Source organism: Oculina patagonica, chromosome 4, assembly GCF_052425735.1.
Source record: "Oculina patagonica isolate OP01 chromosome 4, crgOcupat, whole genome shotgun sequence".
Classification (NCBI taxonomy): domain Eukaryota; kingdom Metazoa; phylum Cnidaria; class Anthozoa; order Scleractinia; family Oculinidae; genus Oculina; species Oculina patagonica.
Window position 1 is genome coordinate 11,724,812 of NC_135761.1, and position 17,766 is coordinate 11,742,577.

At 41.0% G+C, this 17,766-nt stretch overlaps 3 protein-coding genes across 3 annotated transcripts in view; 2 read left to right on the forward strand and 1 right to left on the reverse strand.

The window, feature by feature from the left end:
* Positions 1 to 17,766, forward strand: part of LOC144651486 (lysophosphatidylcholine acyltransferase 2-like) — a 105,136-nt gene that overhangs the window by 32,655 nt on the left and 54,715 nt on the right. The gene's annotated exons all lie outside the window — the stretch shown is intronic.
* LOC144651472 (uncharacterized) overlaps positions 1 to 17,766 on the reverse strand; it is a 28,005-nt gene that overhangs the window by 6,994 nt on the left and 3,245 nt on the right. The window lies entirely within an intron of this gene.
* LOC144651528 (uncharacterized) lies at positions 9,082 to 10,273 on the forward strand. Its single transcript, XM_078511492.1, has one exon. The coding sequence runs from the start codon at positions 9,323 to 9,325 to the stop codon at positions 10,271 to 10,273; it is 951 nt and encodes a 316-aa protein (XP_078367618.1). The 5' UTR covers positions 9,082 to 9,322.

Sequence of the window (17,766 nt, forward strand, 5' to 3'; positions counted from 1 at the left end):
AAAACAGAAACCTTGCAATAAATGTTTTTGGGTGGCACTTGAAAGACGGGTGTGTGATACCTCTCAGACAAAGCGAAAAAGAAAACAAAATACCCCGTATAAACCTTATGTTGATTGAGTCAGGATTGAAACAGCACTACTGTTTTATAAAAAGAATTAGCGCTTTGTTACACGACCAAACCAAACACAGTAACAAAAAACACTTTTGCATGATGTGTTTGACAAATTTTACAAGAGAAGACTTGCTTGAAAAGCACAAAAAGTATTGCAATGGGGTCAAAGGCAAGCCAACAAGAATCGAAATGCCAGATGAGGAGAAAAACACCCTTTCTTTTAAAAACTACCAAAAACAAATGAAAGCGCCTTATACGATTTACGCCGACGGCGAGGCATTGTTAAAAAAAGAGCGCCGAGAAACGCCCGAGAACCGCCAGAAAAGTTACACGTACAAAACAGAAAAGCACGAGGCATGCGGATTCGCTTACACGCGTGTAAGAAGTGATGGTGAACACGAAAAACCATTCGTTTACAGAGGAGAAAACGCCGTTGAAGTATTTTTGAACTGTCTTTTAATTGAAGAAAAGAAAATAAGATATGAATTGTCAAAGCCAAAACCTCTCCTTATGACGCAAAAAGACTGGGCAAACTTTAAAAAAGCCGAAAACTGCCACATCTGCGAAAAATCGTTGGTGAAACAAAACTTTTTAGACTCTTTGCCGGTTTGGCTTAAATCTAATAAAAAGGAGTTTGGTTACTTAGGACAGTTACACAAAAAATGCTATTACGAAAGAATAGAATTGGCGAATACTCTTAATAGCGGGAACCATTATAAGCTAAAAAAGCTTGAAAAAAAATCACACAAATTAGCCGCTGAAAACCAAAAAAACTGCCTAGCGTGCAAAGAGCCGCTTATCCAGCCGAACTACAAGGATGCGGTGAGGGATCATTGTCACATAACAGGCAATTTTCGAGGAGCCGCGCACAACGTGTGTAACTTAATGATGAAAATAAATCCAAAAAATATTCAAATACCAGTTGCATTTCATAACCTGAGTGGCTACGATGCTCACCATTTGATGCAGTCAATTTCGAAGATTTCAAAAGAGGCACAGAAAGAGGTAAAGTGTGTTGCAAACAACATGGAAAAATACATTACATTTTCACTGGGGGGTTTAAGGTTTATTGACACTTTGAACTTTTTACTTGGAAAGCTTGAAAAACTTGTAGAAGATACGCCGAAGGATGCATTAAATATGACGAAAAAGGTTTTCTTTGAAAAAAGTGAACTGTTGTTAGACAACGGAAAATATCCAAGCGAATACGTTGAAGTGTGGGAGGAATTTAATTATAACAACTTGAGTGAAAGTTTTTTTAAAGGTGGGGACGAAACTAAAGAAAAATGGCAAATTGTCAATAACATCCACATAACAGATGAAGGATACAAAGAAGCAAAAACCATTTTTATAGAAAAATTTGGCTTGTTAACACAAAAGGGGATTTATCCCTATGAATACATGGACTCATGGGAAAGATTTAAAGAAACAACTTTGCCGAAAAAAGAAAAGTTCTACAGTAAACTTACAGGCGAGCACATAACAGACAAAGAGTATGCACACGCGCAAAAAGTGTGGGAAACCTTTGGCTGCCAAAATCTTGGAGACTACCACGATTTGTATATCAAAACGGACGTTACCCTGTTAGCGGACGTTTTTGAAAACTTTCGAAAATTATGCCTTGAGAAGTACAATCTGGATCCCGCAAATTATTACACGTCGCCAGGTCTTTCTTGGGATGCGCTTTTGAAAAAGACAGGTGTGGAGCTTGAGTTACTCACAGACTACGAAATGCACCTCTTCGTCGAAAGGGGAATAAGAGGCGGGATTTCGTCGGTAAGCAAGAGATATGCAAAGGCGAACAACCCATATGTTAAGGGATTTGATCCGAGTCAACCAAAAAAATACATAATGTATCTCGATGCGAATAACCTTTACGGGTGGGCAATGAGCAAGCCGCTTCCGAAAAGTGGTTTTAGATGGAAAAAGGTTATGCCAACAGAAAAAGAAATAATGACAAAAAAAGAGCATGCAAAAACTGGATGGATTATGGAGGTGGAGTTAGAATATCCGAAAGAGCTGCATGACGCTCACGACAGTTACCCATTAGCGCCAGAGAAAAAGAAAATAGACAAAGAAATGTATTCGCCTTACCAAAAGAAATTAATGAATGATCTTGAATTAAACCCCCCAAACACTGAAAAGCTTGTTTTAACGCTTGAAGACAAAACCAATTACGTCGTGCATTACCGAAACTTGCAGTTTTATTTAAAACAGGGAATGAAACTCAAAAAAGTGCACAGGGTTTTAGAGTTTGAACAGGAATGCTGGATGGAGCCCTACATCCGGATGAACACAGAATTCCGAAAAAAGCAAAAAACAACTTTGAAAAGACCTTTTACAAGCTAATGAACAACTCGGTTTTTGGAAAAACAATGGAAAACCTGAGAAACCGTGTAGACATAAGAATAGTAAGAAGCGACGAGACAAATAAAATAAGAAAATTGGTCGCAAGTCCATTGTATTCAAGGCACGTGATGTTTTCAAACGATCTTGTCGGAATAGACATGCGAAAAAGTAAGCTGTTTCTCAATAAACCGGTCTACACAGGCATGACTATCCTTGACGTAAGCAAGCTATGCATGTATGACTTCTTTTACAACCATCTGAAAAAGGAGTACGGGGAGCGTTGCGAGCTTTTGTATACAGACACAGACAGCCTTTTGCTTGTGATAGAAACAGAAGACGTTTACGCGGACATGGCAAAAAACATCGGCGAGTACGACACAAGCGACTACCCCGAAGAGCATTCACTTTATTCGAAAGAAAACAAAAAGGTGTTGGGGAAAATGAAAGACGAATGCGCAGGAAAACTGATTTCAGAGTGTGTTTGTTTGAGGCCGAAAATGTATTCAATAATGACAGAAGGTGAAAGCGAAAATGAAATCGAAAAAATAAAGAAAAACTTTCCTGAGGCAAAAATAAAAGAGTGCACTTGCGAAGGGGAAAAAATGCAGGTAATAATGGCAAACGACGAAGAATTGGTCAAAAAAATAAAAGAGAAACATCCGAAAGCAAGTGAGTCAAAATGTTGTAACACGCTGAAAGTGGACGAAAAAAATATAAAAAAGGCAAAGGGGGTGAAAGAGTGCGTGACGAAAAATGAGATAAATCATAAAGACTTCAAAGATGCACTTTTTCAAAACAAGGAAAGCTTTCACGAAATGCACATGCTAAGAAGCTATGCCCACGAGATGCATTCAATAGTGGTAAACAAAAAATCGCTGTCGCCATTTGACACAAAGAGATGGATAAATGAAGATGGGATAAACACTTTGGCATATGGGCACTATCGGATGGGTGCGGAGCACGAGAGCGAAGCTCTTGCAGAGAAGGGGCAAAAAAAAGAGCCCACCGCCCCATAAAAGGGAGTGAAAAAACTAACTAGCCGCCAAGCAAAGGTCTCTCTAGAGTGCTTTAATAAATAAAAAGCCACTCAGGAGTGCCCAAGGGGCTCAAGCACTAAGGGCTTGGTGGTAACTGTGTATTTGGAGGAATAACAAGCAATTCTTCACGCACGAAGCCGCGCTTTGGACCATCGTGCAAGTAATAAAGAACTGGCTGATTAGGTTTAGTAACAGACCTTTCAATGCTGTAGACTTTTAATGACCAAATCGGATCTGTAGCCCTTTTTACGCCGCCTTCCAGCTCGCCAGGTTGGTAGAGATAGCGCACATTAACGAGAGAGGGGAGTTTTTTTTCTTTCTTGCCAACAGGTCTTGTATATTTTGAGGACGGTTTTGACGAAACAGCCTTTTCTTTGATTGCAGCAGCAGGTTTCTTACCAGTAAGACTGGTTACTTCGTTGTTCAGAGCGGCAACAACTTCGGGTAGCCTTTTTACCCACGCTGTCGACCGCTGGCCAGATGGCAGGTTCATCTCGACACCGTACTGATAACCAAACAGGCGCCCTGCCAGTGTTTGATTAAAACGTTCAACAATAGCTTGATCTCTGTGAATGTTAACACGCCCGCGTCTAATATAGGTTTTGTGATTTTCCATTTCTTTGGTAACAGCTCCCATGAATTCGCGACCAGGGTCAACTTGCAGCATCTGTGGCCATTTTAGTGCACTTCGCCTGTAAATTGTCTGAAAACCTTTTGCAACCTCAGTTGAATCTTTGGAGGTCAAAGGCTCGGCCTCTTTGAATCGGCTGGCAACGTCAACAACAGTCAGAGCGTATTTGTAAACTTTTCGCCCTCGCGGCAGTTTGTCGTGTGGCAGAAAAAGAAGGTCCGCCTGGTGGACCGCGTTTGGAGAAGAAACATCGAATTTTGGGCGAGGAACGTATCGTGGTGCCGGAAGGTAGATCTGCCAAAGGGCCTGCTTAACGAGCCACTTTTTTGCGGCATCTTCGGAAACCTTGGCCGCCTCGGCTAATTTTTTTATCGCTGCAATTCCCTTCCAGTAGCCCTGGGGGCTATAGTAGACTTTCGAGATTTTCTTCGAAAAGTTTTGCTCCGCAAAAATCTTTGCATCCATGTGTATACAAGAAAAAAAGAAAAGTTTAAAGAAACCGAAAGGCAGCGTACCCAAGTGCAAGCGCGCCAGCGCCAACGAACATAAGTTCACCTTGTTTCTGCTGCTCACTTGGCTGATAGAAATCAGAGAACTTGGGTTCTTTCGGAGGAATCATTTGTTTGTCAGGATGTGCCTGGTTGTAGAGTTTGAAAGCGTAGTCTGTGTTCGTAAAGTTTTGTTTCGCTTGCTGTTTGATCTCATTGTTGGTTTCGATCCAGTCGAGAAGCTTCGTGCGGTCGCGAGAGTACTTCGCGTAAGCTGCCTGGTAAGCCTCGAGAGCTTTGTCGTGTCTTTCTTTTTCTTTCAAAGCGGCGTCATCTCCGCCACCCAAAGCTCGAGCAAGATAGTTGCCGCCAATGAAAGCAGCAGCGTTCAAGATAGCTCCGCCAGCCATAATCGCGACGCTTGCCATTTTGTTATTATACTATTCTAATTTTTTTTTAATTGGTTGGGAGAATTTTCTGGTCCTCGAGATACTGTTTAAGTGCAACGCTGCCAGCCATGACGGCTGTGAACTTTACATAGTTCATAAAACTGCTGCTTGGGTCGGATGTGAAGTTTTCTTTTACAACTTTTTTGGCAGCCCAGCCGATTCCGGCGGCAAGGCCAGTGAGAGTCGCGGCATCCATGAGTGTTTTTACGAGTTTGTTGTCAGACATGGCGGTTCAGTATAAAATAATAAAAAATATTCAATTGAAAAATTTTTTTGTTTATTCTTCACCGTTTTGCGAAGCAAAGTTTGCAACTTCTTCACCAGATTCAACTTCTTTTGTTTTTTTTATACCTCTTTTAAAAATTGTATCCTCATCCTTTTGCACCCGAATAGCGGTTTTAACGCAAGTTTTGGAAAATTCAAACCAAAGTAATGCAATACCAGCCATAGCTGCACCTTTAACAAGGCTGTCAAGAATAAAACCAAGGGACATTGTCGGTATAATAAATGAAAAAGAAATGTTCAAAAGAAATTTTTTAATCCATCGGACGGATTCCTCTTTGTTTGCGAGGTCTAATGGCATTTTGGATTGTCGAAGGCGTGTCTGAAGAACGCGTTGCAACCCTTCCAATACTTTCTGCTGTAACGCGCAAAGCGCGGGGTTCCTCTGGGACCCCTGGTGTGTCATCAGTTATAAGAGTTGGCGGAGCTTTAAATGTTGGACTTCTTTTTTCGTTTATAAAGGCTTTTATGTCTTCGCGTTTCACATAAGTTGTAACGATTGCAACGCCGATACCAAGCAAAGATATCCATTGATTTGTGGTGAGACCGCTTGATTGCGGCTGAGCCTCGGGCGGAGCTGGTTCCGTTACGGCCGGTGGTGTTACATTTCGCTTTGCAGCAGCAGATTTCTTTTCCTTTTCTTTTGCAATTATTGCAGCAGCCTCGACAGCAGCTTTTTTCTGTGCTTCACGAGCCTGTTTTGTTTTTTCAGCTGCAAGCTTGCCAGCAGCAACTCGCTTTGGATTTTTGGCAGGCTTTGTTGCTGGAGTTGTTGAAGTAACTTGTTTCTGTTCTTCTTGAGCGATCGGAGTTGGTTCGAGCTCGGCCATTTATAATAAAAAAAAATAATATTTAAATAGAAAATTGCTCAGCAAGATTTTTTGCTAAGCAATTGCTAAGCATTGTTCAGTAATTACTTAGCATTTTCTTAGCATTGCTCAGAAAAATCTTCAGTAGTGTTTGTGTCCGCATCTTTGGAAGCACCTTTGGTTTCGCACAGCGAAGTGTGCGACTTTGTAGCTTCGTTTAAATCAATGTGCTTTGTTGTGATGAGCGCAGCATTTGCAACGGCAAGAAAGCGGCCGCATTTCAAAGCCAGACCGCCTGCCAAAGTGGACAGCTCTTTGCTGATGATGTAGTCGTTTTTGAGTTCCTTCTGATAATCATTGACGTCCTTGATATTTACGGCCATACCAACGACTTTAGTAACAAGAAAAATAAAGCTGTCAATCAAGCTGTCGGTTGTTTTGGATCCAACGTATGCCTCATATCTCTTTAAGTACTTTTCAACTTCTTTATCTGTCAAGCGCTTCACCTGCTCGTGTGTCAGTTGCACACCGATTGCTTCTTTGGCTTTTCCTGTTGAAACAAGGATTGCAAGCTGTTCACGCAAAGCAGGAATGTCAGGGCCTTGAATGAGTGCCATAGCGCTTTCTGTACTTTCTGGTTCAGCTCCTAGCAGTTCCATTACGGAAGCTAATTCTTGTTCACTTGCAGCGCCCTTGACGCTCTCGGGAGGAGAAGTTGCGAACGGGTCAGCCATTTATTACTCTAAAAAATATGTTCAATAAGAAAATTTTGTGCCGTAAGGGTGGCGATGAGAAATGACAAGATGCGAAAACTTATTTTTTTTTAGCTTTAAAATGATTTCTTTGTAATCCTCATGGGCAAGTTCGCCAGCGTAATCCTCAAAGATTGCCTTCGTGGTCTTGGCAGAGGGGGTGTAAAAGAAAACGATTGCCGCAACATTTTCGCGGAATGAGGATGTTATGCTTGTCAATTTTTGAGTTAACACCCATATGCTCAAGCCTGCGTGGCGAGCAGAGAAAGCAAGATTCACCAACTCCCCTGTTCTTCCTTTTACATCTTTCGAAGCAGCACAGTCGTCGAGGATGATAAGCGTGTTCGTACCCTCAAAAAGAAATCTTGAAAGCCTTAACCAAGATTCCACCTCGTGCTGCTCACAAATTAAAACAAAAAATCGAAGATCTTCCTCAGCAAAGCGATAATAAGTCTTGTTGTGCGCGAACGTCGGGCAGATGAGCACGATGTAGTCAAACTTGCCTCGGAAAGGGCCACAAAGCTGATTGACCACGTATCTTGTTTTTCCTGAGTTCGTTGGTCCCACAATGAGGGCGTTGAAGGGTATATTGGCAGGATCCATCTTCGTTCGTATATGTACCTAAGGTACACTTTTTCAAAGAAAAAATTATAAAAGCACAGATTCTAACTGCCTGCCAATTATATTCATTTGGGCGTCGCTGATTACGTAAATGTGGCAGTTCAAATTACCTGAGCCGCTTGCTTTCCTCTCTAGCTCAAGCTGGACACCGTCCTTTGTGTTCACAAGGCGCGTGCCGCTTCCGTGCATCGAGTGGTCAGCCATGGAACGCAGATCAATAAGAAGGCCAAACTTGTCTTCTGTGTAAAACTTTTGCAGAGTCATGTGCTGCGTTTTATTTTTTTCTTTCATGTAGAATCTTTTAACTTCTCCCCAAATGTCCATTCCTTCGATGCCGTTGTTGTACAGCATGTTTGGCGAGCCGTTGACAGTGATGCTTACTTTTGTAAGGTCCGGGTTAATGTACTTTTCCGAGCTCCTTGCACCTTTGTTATATTGCTCAATAAATAGGAGCAAGATACCTTTCATGGACCTCCTCTGCGGGTTGACCCTTAGATTAAGACGTGTGTCGGAGCCTTTTGCAAAAGTCACCACTTTAACACGCTGGATGTGGTCGTAAGCGAACTCTTTGCCGCCCGAATAAGCGCTGAACGCTTCATCTGCAATTTCCTTGCTTCTTATCATCTCGTACTCCAGCTGGATGTTTGTCAACTTGTATTTCAGTTTTGTTGTATCTGAGCCTCTGACCACATGTTCGGCTGCCGCGAGCTTCAGTTCGAACACAAGATCGTTGTATAGTGCCTGAGGATAAAATGCCCCATGGTCAGTTAAAATCTGGTGATCCAGACGGATGCGGTATTTATTACCATATAGCTCATTCAGCTTTTTTTCTGCTTCGACTCCTGAAGTTTTCTTATCGCCAGCATTTGAGCGAATTTTGTTAAGGTCCTCGCTCTGAATGCCCTCTGGCACCCTGTCGTCGCGCTCCTCCTGCGAAAGGAAAAAATCCTCAAATATTTTGTAGATGCCATAGCCAACCGTGTCCTGCACGACGGTGCCTTCGTACTTTACAACAAAATCGTCGACCAGAGCTCGGCTGACGTTGTCAACCAGAAAGTTGTTGGCATGGCCTCCGCTCAAGTCGATGTTGAAGCGCAGCGCCAGCGAGCCAGGCACAATGACCTCGTTTTCGTTCAGCTTGGGCACTGAAACATACAACGTTTCCTCTGGATTGGCTTCTGTGCGGTCAAAAGTGATTCGTTTTACCGCGCGCTCGGCTTTCAGTGCGCCGAGTATTTTCTCTGTGCGTCCCGGTCGAAGGTTTTCTTGAACAGCAGCCATCTCTCGATTGGTTTTATTGTTAAATTGAAAAGTTTAATTTAAAAATATATATATATAAATTAAGCGATGGCAACAGGTGGTGGTGATTTTGGATTCGAGGACCCTGATTTGGACCAAGATCTTGACCACAACAGTGATAACGATGATGAAGAGGAACAAGAGGTCGACACAACCCGACCATTTCAGCCCGGGGAGGCATCCACACCCTACCATGGGGGTGAACAACATGAAATGCAAACGATGCAGCACGAACAGAGCGGGCTGCCAGACACATCCTACGAAGAAACACCTTTTCTTGAAAGAACCCCTTCGATAAGTGATCTTCAAAAAGAAAGTTTTTTGCGGCAAAAACTTAAAAAAGCTGTAGACACGATAAAAGGCAAATTCCCCAAAGCAAATTTTGAAAAAATTAGAATTAGAAGAGGCACTGGGAAAAATGAGGGGAAAATTGTTGCTATAGGAACTAAAAAAGGCGAGTACAAGATTCTAAAAGATAATGAGTCAGGCTTCATGAAAAACTTTTTAGACAGCTTCAAAGATGAACTTGGGCCGTCAGCTGAAAATCTTATTGCTCAAGACAATGAGAGCATAAGAGATGAACGTCAAAGATTAAGAGAAGCTGAAAGTCAACTACAACAGGCAGAAACAATTGCCATGCAGAAAGAAAAAGCCACCCAAGAAGTAGAAGATCTCAGAATAAGAATCGAGCGAACAAATGCCAAGATGGATCAACTTGGGTCAAATGTTGAAAATGAATCAGAATTGCGCAGACTTAATCAACTAAAAAAAAATCTTGAAAAGGATTTTGAAAACGCAAAAAAAGAAGTTGCTGCTCTTGAAAAACAAGCTAAGCAGAAGGCAAAAGAACAAACACGAGTCGACCAACTAAGGGCAAGCCTCGCTGCCAAAGAGAGCGAAAGAAACACTTTTCAAGAAAGGCTCAACGACACAAGAGCTTTGGATGATCTTAAAGAGCAAGAAGATGAGCTCAAGCGCCAAAACGAGGAAGACAAAAAAATTATTGAGGATGAGAATGCCTCCCCCACTGACAAACAAGCCGCGGAAGAAAGAGTTGCGGAAAGAACCGAGGAACTTGGACGCTTGCAAACGCAGATTGCCGAAAGAGAAAGAGCGCTTCCACTTCGTGAGAGGATCAAAGAGATCTTCAAAAAACATGGCGTGACATTAACAGCAATACTTCTGGCTGCTGGTGTCACGATTGGTTCTGTTATTGGAGCCATTACAAACGCGTTGAAGGCCACCGGCAAAGCGTTGGGAAAAGGCCTAAGTGATATTGGCTCAAAGGTAGCATCAGCTCTGCCTGGTCTTATTGGCTCGATTGCGAAATTTCTTTTCAAAACCGCTGGTCAAGTAATTGGATTTCTTGCAGAGCACACCTGGCTGCTTATCCTTGCTGTGGTTGCTTTTCTTGTTGAAAAATACATCAAAAAGAGACGTTAACGCATAAGGGTGTAGAGCAAAGCTGCTGCTCCAACCGCGCCAACAGCAACAGTTGCTTTGTTTATTTCGTGTGAATCATTGGCTACGGCCTTCGTAGCTTTAGCGCTTTGCGCGTTGCTAGCTGGTGTTTCAGCAGCGCTTGCGGCGGGTGCCTGATTTTTTTTTGCTGTGGCGCTCTTGTGTATAGGATTTGAAGGGTGGCTGTTTGGTGGGTTGATTTTTGATTTTCCTCCGGCCATCAGTTTAAGAGCTGCTTTTTTTGTAGCTTTATTAACCTCATCATTCACTCCTAATTTCATCCCAACAACAGCCTGCTTAAGCTGGTTATTGTAGCCAACAACGCTTTCTGTGTTTATCACCATACGAGCGGGCATCAGCCAGGCACCTGGGCAGACTGCAAGGTTAAGCCGAACCTTAGCTTCGTCGATGGCTAGTTGGTATCTTTGGACCGACTTTGCCAGATCAGGTTGCCTTATAGCGTCTTCAACCAACACGAGGAACTCACTTTGCGCTTCCTTTGCACGGCCGCCTGTTCCAAGTATGCTACTTCGAACGTTCACCTGCGAACCGAGAATACAGTAGACAAAAGCCTCTATCGACTGGTTTACTCTCGACAAACCTGCCTGAGTAAGCCCTTCAGTGCCGTTAGGACAAAACCAGTCTGCCTGTGCATATGCAGCGTCGTCTGGCTCGATGTATTGAATCGAGTTACCTTTGCTTGCAGTTCCACCTTCATCCGAAAATTTATCGTAATCGGGGTATTTTGCTCCAGTTTTGTTTGGTCCAATGTTAGTAATCCAGATATAAACGTTACCAAGTCCGTGGTTTGCGCCTGTTGTGAAACGGAAATCGCTTGACGGGTCGACACCGAACTCAGCGCATATTCTTTTGTAAGAAGCCACGTCGTACTTGTTGTCGAACTGGCTAAAAGTGGGGTCGCCTGGCAAGGCGCTTACGCTCTGAATTCCCCCCATCTGAAACAATATTCGCCTTATCGTGAAATAAACGTGAAAAAGATAAAAATTACGCACAATCGGTGGCAAGCTAAGAGCTGAGTGCTCTTCATCGAAAATATCTCGACTTATACCGCAGCCTGTTGTCGCGCACCATACAGCAAAGTTAAGTTGCTGTGGCCAATAGCCCATATTTTGGCTAGCAAGCCACCTTTTTGACTCTTTTCCTGATGTATGCTTCAGTTTTGTTTTTTGAAAAATCTCTCTTAATTTCGTTGTGAAATATTGGTCTGGTGTGACGTAGATGTTGATTTTGCTGTTAAATATTTTTTTCAAACTCGGTGCGGCTTCGTGAAATCCAACCGCGGGAATTGGCAAAGATGAGCCTTTTGCGCCGCTTGGTGACAGCTGTTGTGGAAAACCGCCTGAAATTTGATTCACCCCCAGTGCTTTTTTCATCTCTGGGCTCCAATATTTGCTGTCAGAGCCAAAAACATTTATCAAATGGCCTTGCCCTGCCTTGTAATAAATGTCTGCCGTTGCTGTGTGGTTGTACGCGAACTCAACCTGTGCAACAAATTTTGTTCGGTCAGAGTTTGGATATTTTGCAAGAAAAGGTTTCCATGCATTGTCTTTTGCCGCTTTAGAAATTGTAGTTGCTTCTGGGGTTTTCATCCACTTCATAAAACCTCTTGTTTTTGCATCCATGGTCCTCTTTTATATTAAACATTTTTTATTTTTATTTAATATAAAAATGGTTGTGCTGACTGTTACCACAAAAGAAAATCCGAACACTGTTTATTTTGACCAGCCTATTCCAAAACCAAGCTATATCCGGCTTTTAAGTTGTTCTCTTTACAACAGCTGGAATAGTTTGGAAAAGGATGGAATAGTTTTTTATAAACAAGTGAACAAGGAAGAAAAGGCGCGTTATATACGGCAAGGAAACTTCTCACTCGATGACATTGGGAGTATTTTTGAAAAAGGATTTCCAGAGAAAAACATGTTTTCTGTAACAAAAGGCATTGCAGGCCGTTCATTGATAATAAAAGCAAAAGAGCCCAATTTAAAAACTTTTGGACTGAATGAAAGTCTTATTAAGTTCTTTAATTTGCCTGGGTTTGAGAATTACGCAAGTATTGAAAAGGAATTTTTTGAAACAATTGAGGTAAATAATGTTTCAAATCCTAAAAATTACTTCATCAACTGTGACCTTATCGACAAGCAACAAAGCTTGCTAAATGGTAAGCCATCAAGCCTTTTAGCGTTTTTTGACATACGTGGAAAACCGTATGAAAAAGTTTATTACCAAAATACACATTTTAACGTCTTGCGCGACGTTTCTGCTGAAGAAAATGTATCATCTCTGACTCTTTCGATTAGAGATGAGAATGGAAAGCCATTCGATTTTAACGGCTCAAATCTTACATATGAGTTGGAATTGAATTAAATTAAATACAAAATTAACTTTTATGTATACGAGACCATGTCATCTGCTAATGTTCTCCCGAGTGCCCCTGCTTATGGTGATCGCGAAGAAACACAACTTTATCCAAGCCTCCCAACAAATGCCGAGAATTTTCGGCTGACTGAAATAAGTAAAATTGAAAAAGAAATATCCGCTGAAGCTGAGCATTACAGGCTTGTGTTAAAAAAATATAAAAAAGTCCGGAAAGTTATTCACTATTCCGTGGTCTGTCTTGGCGCCGTGACGGCAGCTCTGTCTTCTGGAGCTGTTGCGACTTCACTTACTGGTGTTGGAATTGTTATCGGCGTTCCTGTTGCAGCAGTAGCAGGTATATCTGGCGCAGCTTCCACTGGCCTGTCAGTTATCAACAAAAAGCTTGAACGTAAAGTTAATAAGCACTCAAGAATCCTCGCTCTGGCTGTTGCAAAACATGACTCGATAAACAGCTCTGTCTCACAAGCTCTGAATGATAATCTTGTTTCTGACAAAGAGTTTCAACTGATCTTACGAGAAATGCAGAAATATCGTCAACTTAAAGAGACTTTACGTTCAAGCTTTGCACACAAACAAACAAATTCACAGCCAGACATCGAAAAAATACGACAAGAGATCATGAAAGCAGAAAGACAAAAAATGAAAAAAAAACTTCTCGAAAGCACCACCGACATTTCGAAATAAAATTTCAGTCCAATAGAACATTTTTTCATTTAATGAAAGAATGATTGTCTGCGCTCATCTTGTAGTTTACTTTGTGATGGAAGCATTGTCGTTCGAGTTGCAAAAAAATGTTCGAGACATCACAAGAGAGGTTGTTGTTTGCCTGAACGAGGCAAAATAAAAGGTTAAAGCGCGCTTAAAGTGACTTTCTGCCGAGTCGAAATCAGATTTGAGAAAATAAACACTGGATTTCATCTTAGTGTGCAAAAAAATAAATATAACATTTGAGGCTGTGGTTTCTTTTTTCCACGATCCACGATCCACGATCCCTCTTTTCCAAAAGTCCCAAGCCCCCTCAGCCTGCCCGTCACGCTCTGACTGTGCCCGCCAGCGAAAGACGTGCCCCACATTTTTTTTATTATTCGACCAAAACAATAGGTGAGAAGCAAGGGTTATTTCACTTTTATTTTTTCCGGTCATTAAATAAGAGGGGCTTCCCCTGGGTTTTTTAAGAAAGGGAAAGCTGCGTGGGTTTTTCCCTGTTTATTTTAATTAAAGGGAAGCGGCGGGGGGTGGGGGTAGAATGGAGGGAGGGTTGTAAAACAATAAACACAACACAACAGTTTTTAATTAAAAAAATATTTTATTGAACTTGGCTGATTTTGGTCAATTTGGGTTACGCCGTAACCCGTTTCTTTTGTTATTCTAATTTGTAATTAATTAAGGCTAAAAAAGATTTTGCCAAAAAAATTCGTTTTCTTCGCATATTTCACGAATGATTTTCATGTTTGACATGAATGTACGAATTGGAATCGCACAATAGCACAGTCGCGGATACTTTTCAAATAGATCGTTTAACGCAATTAAAAAATTAGCATAACGAGTTGAAAACCCGCACGACTGCCTAATATTTTCGTACTTCGACCGCGAGAGAAATATTTTGCCATCTCTCAATAATTTGCCTTGTCTAGAAGCAAAATATGCGGTCTTTTTCTTGTAAGCTAAAATAGCTTCAGTTAGTTTTTTCAAAATTTGTTTAAGGTCTTCTTCATTGCTGGCTGTTTCATTTATAAGACCTTCGTAATTCATTTCTAAATGCTTCATATCCATAAACTTTTTTAAGAGGTTCTTAATCTTCTCTTTTTTATCTTGGTTCAAAGAAGCCTGTTCGCTAACAGATTGTGCTTTGATATCTGTAAAGCATTTGGTTAAATAAGGCTTAATTGTAGGATATTTCTTACCAAGATTAGAGAAATTTTCGTAAACCTCTTGAAGCATTTGATTGCCAGCCATTTCTTCTGAAGTAAATAGCGTATGCAAAATAATATATAGTTATGATTAACCTGTGATTGGCTGATATAGCAATTACATCAGCAATTAAATTATTTCGGTAAATAACCTTGGGTTAATACACGTGACGAAAATACTATAAATAAATAAACGTGACAAAACACGAGAAAGGTTTGATTGCACGTGCCAGAAAGCGCAATGAAAAGGTATTGATACACGTGCAAGAAAACGCTAGAAAGATATGGCTTGTCAGAAAACACGTGAGAGGAAACAATACACGTGTCAGAAGGCACTAGAAAGGTTTGGTACACGTGTAAGCTAAGTCAACGGGATAATATTGGTTACAGAAAGCAAACAAAGTTAAACAATATTTAAGCGCCGCGATTGAGCTTGTTGGAGTCATTGTCACTAAAAATAGCTTAATGATGTCATTTTCTTTACTCTGTATATAAATCAAGCTAACACCTGGATATCATAAAGAATGACGAGCCAAACGCCAACAGAACGTGTTTTACTTCACAATCCTCGAGTTTATCAATTTTTGGAAGAAGTGGCAACACAAACAGTTACTCCACAAGAGAAACGACTGATAGAATTCCAAAGAATCTGTATTGCAAGAAAAAAAAAGCCTGAAAAAGATCAACAACATCGAGGCAGCAATACGCGGAAAACTTAATTTATGCACTCACCGGAGCGTGCAAGTTTTGTTTAGCTTGTTAAAACGTTTGCGACAACACTGCTGTCTAATTTTTTTAATTTTTCAATCAGCTCGTCTGTTAAAAAGATTGTTATTTGTTTTTCATTTTCTTTTGTTTTTTTGTATGTTGTAAACGCTTTTCCATGAGATCTTTTCAAGTTTTTCTTTACATTCAAGTTAATTTCTCCAGTTCTCCCTCTTCCCATCTTCGTTTACTCAATAAGAGCATTTGTTCAATTGAAAAATAATTCTGGCGCGCCTGTTCTTTGGGGCTTGGCGGGGGCCACTTGTTTTAGGACAGTCCTCAACAAGTGTTAAAAGGGTGCCTTTGCCTAGATACATGTGCATGGGTTGAAAGGCTGTCATCTAACCCCGACACACTTGCAATATGAGGGTTTTGGACGCAAATCCAAAAAAACAGTGAGGGGCGAGAATGGCGAAGCCGGCAGGCGAGCCAGGCGAAGCCCCGAACGCATTTTTTTGGATTTGCGCCAAAAAAAGTGTGTAATTACAGCATAGAAAGTGCTTTGTACGGATTGTTATTCACGAGTTGCAAAACTTTGGAATACGAACGAGTGAGCGTAGCGAACTACCCTCTAAAACGCCATTTCCTGCATCCCTGAGACTGAAAAGAGTTTGTGGAGTCAAGATTAAACTCTGGAGGTTACCTTAATTCTCAACCAGAAAAACAAAGTTTTCTATATTATTTACTATATTGGAACACGTGTTTTCAGAAAACTTTCCTCACTTTAATGACATGGTATTCAGTAAATATTTTCTCTAAGGCAATATATGTTGTACTACACTAAAATTCCCTTAATCTCTAGGAAAACAAAAAATGAACTAGATACTTGTAGACCTGATACAAAGATTCCGTTACAATTCAAATGCTAACCTTCTGTTCTTTTTAGCGCAAAACCCCCGATTGCCGTTAATGGTTTCCCGGACCACTATAACTGCTATAATACAAGTACATTGTATGACCAGCGCATTCTTCAGTGAACAGTGATAGAAATATTACAGGACTTCACCCTTTGCTTTTTTTCTATAATGTAAAAAGCAAATCTGGGAAATTCTGGTACGCACTTGCGTAAATCGCGTAAAGGCAGGTACGCTCCTGAGTTTCATGATGAAACTTACTTTTGGAGTCTTGCCAATGGCGGCCTGTAGCCATAGCTTGCCATCTGCCGCAATTTTGATGTACTTTTTTATCACAGAATGTTATTGAGTGTGATATCAGTCGATGATGTTCTTGTATTCTGAGTTTCACGTGAATTAGCGCGATACAACACACAACAGACAACAGCAAGCCTGACGCGGAACACAAGCTGTTCTGTGTTTGTCTTCTGTTCGTCTGTTTCTCTTCTTTATCTTGTTTCATCGTTACAGCTGCTACCAAAAACTTGTGATATCAAACTGATGCTAAAGACGTTTTATTAACTCTCTGAGCTACTTACAGATCAGTTCACTGTGGGTTTGATTGGTGTAAGGACGACAGAAAGCTGTCGTGTCCGAATTTTACGGTTAAATGTGTAACATGAATCCTGTCTTTACCTGACATGACCTGATATGAAGTAAAAGTAACTTTACTTGTCTGAGCTCGTAACGGAGATTCAGTATCACAGAAAGTATAATGATAGTATTATCTAATTGACAGGGGTAAAAAGTATTTACTAGGATTGAAGTAATTTTTTGAGTCTGCACAGCATGCTACTGAAAGATCTCCTGGCAAGGCGAGTTTAATTATTGACCTCGAGGTGTTCAGACGTAATGTCCCAAAATCATCTGTGCACGTGAGAAAAACAAGTCAGCGATTATATAAACCATCTGCATTCTTTTATTTTCTTGCCGACAAGGGGGAGGGGTGGGTGGATGATGGACGACTATTTACATTATACCTCTGTCACGTCGTATACCTTATGCTGGGTCTATGCTGTTACTCGTCACAAAATGGTCAAAAAGAACAATTTGGTTTTCCCTTGCATACATATCTTGTTAAGCGTGTCACAGCGGAGTCACGTTTTCAGTGATGTACTAATTTTACGATGGCATTTATATTTAGGAGCATTTGAAGTGGTTCACTAGTAACGCCTTCAGCCCCTTAGTTTGATTTTTTAATACCATTAACAGTAATTACCGTAATAAAAGCCAGTAACAAGCAACAATAATAAGGAGAAAGTTTATTTAAAGAACAAAAGAGCAGTTACAATATATGTTTTCTGACCTATTTTGAAGGCAAGGTAATTAAATGTATCTGGTGTATCTTCGTGACGTGTCTCATTGCACTCAAGCCTGGGAAATGATCATCGACAGGGCAAACCATGGTAGTATTGCTCATATTCCGGAGAATTTGTAAATTAGTTACTGAGTTTTTGACTGACGTTAGATATTAGTCTAATACACCGTCTACACTTCCTCCAACCTGCTC

What these genes read in the sequence shown, in the direction of transcription:
- LOC144651528 (XM_078511492.1), top strand. Translation starts at nt 9,323, where the DNA reads ATGAAAAACTTTTTAGACAGCTTCAAAGATGAACTTGGGCCGTCAGCT.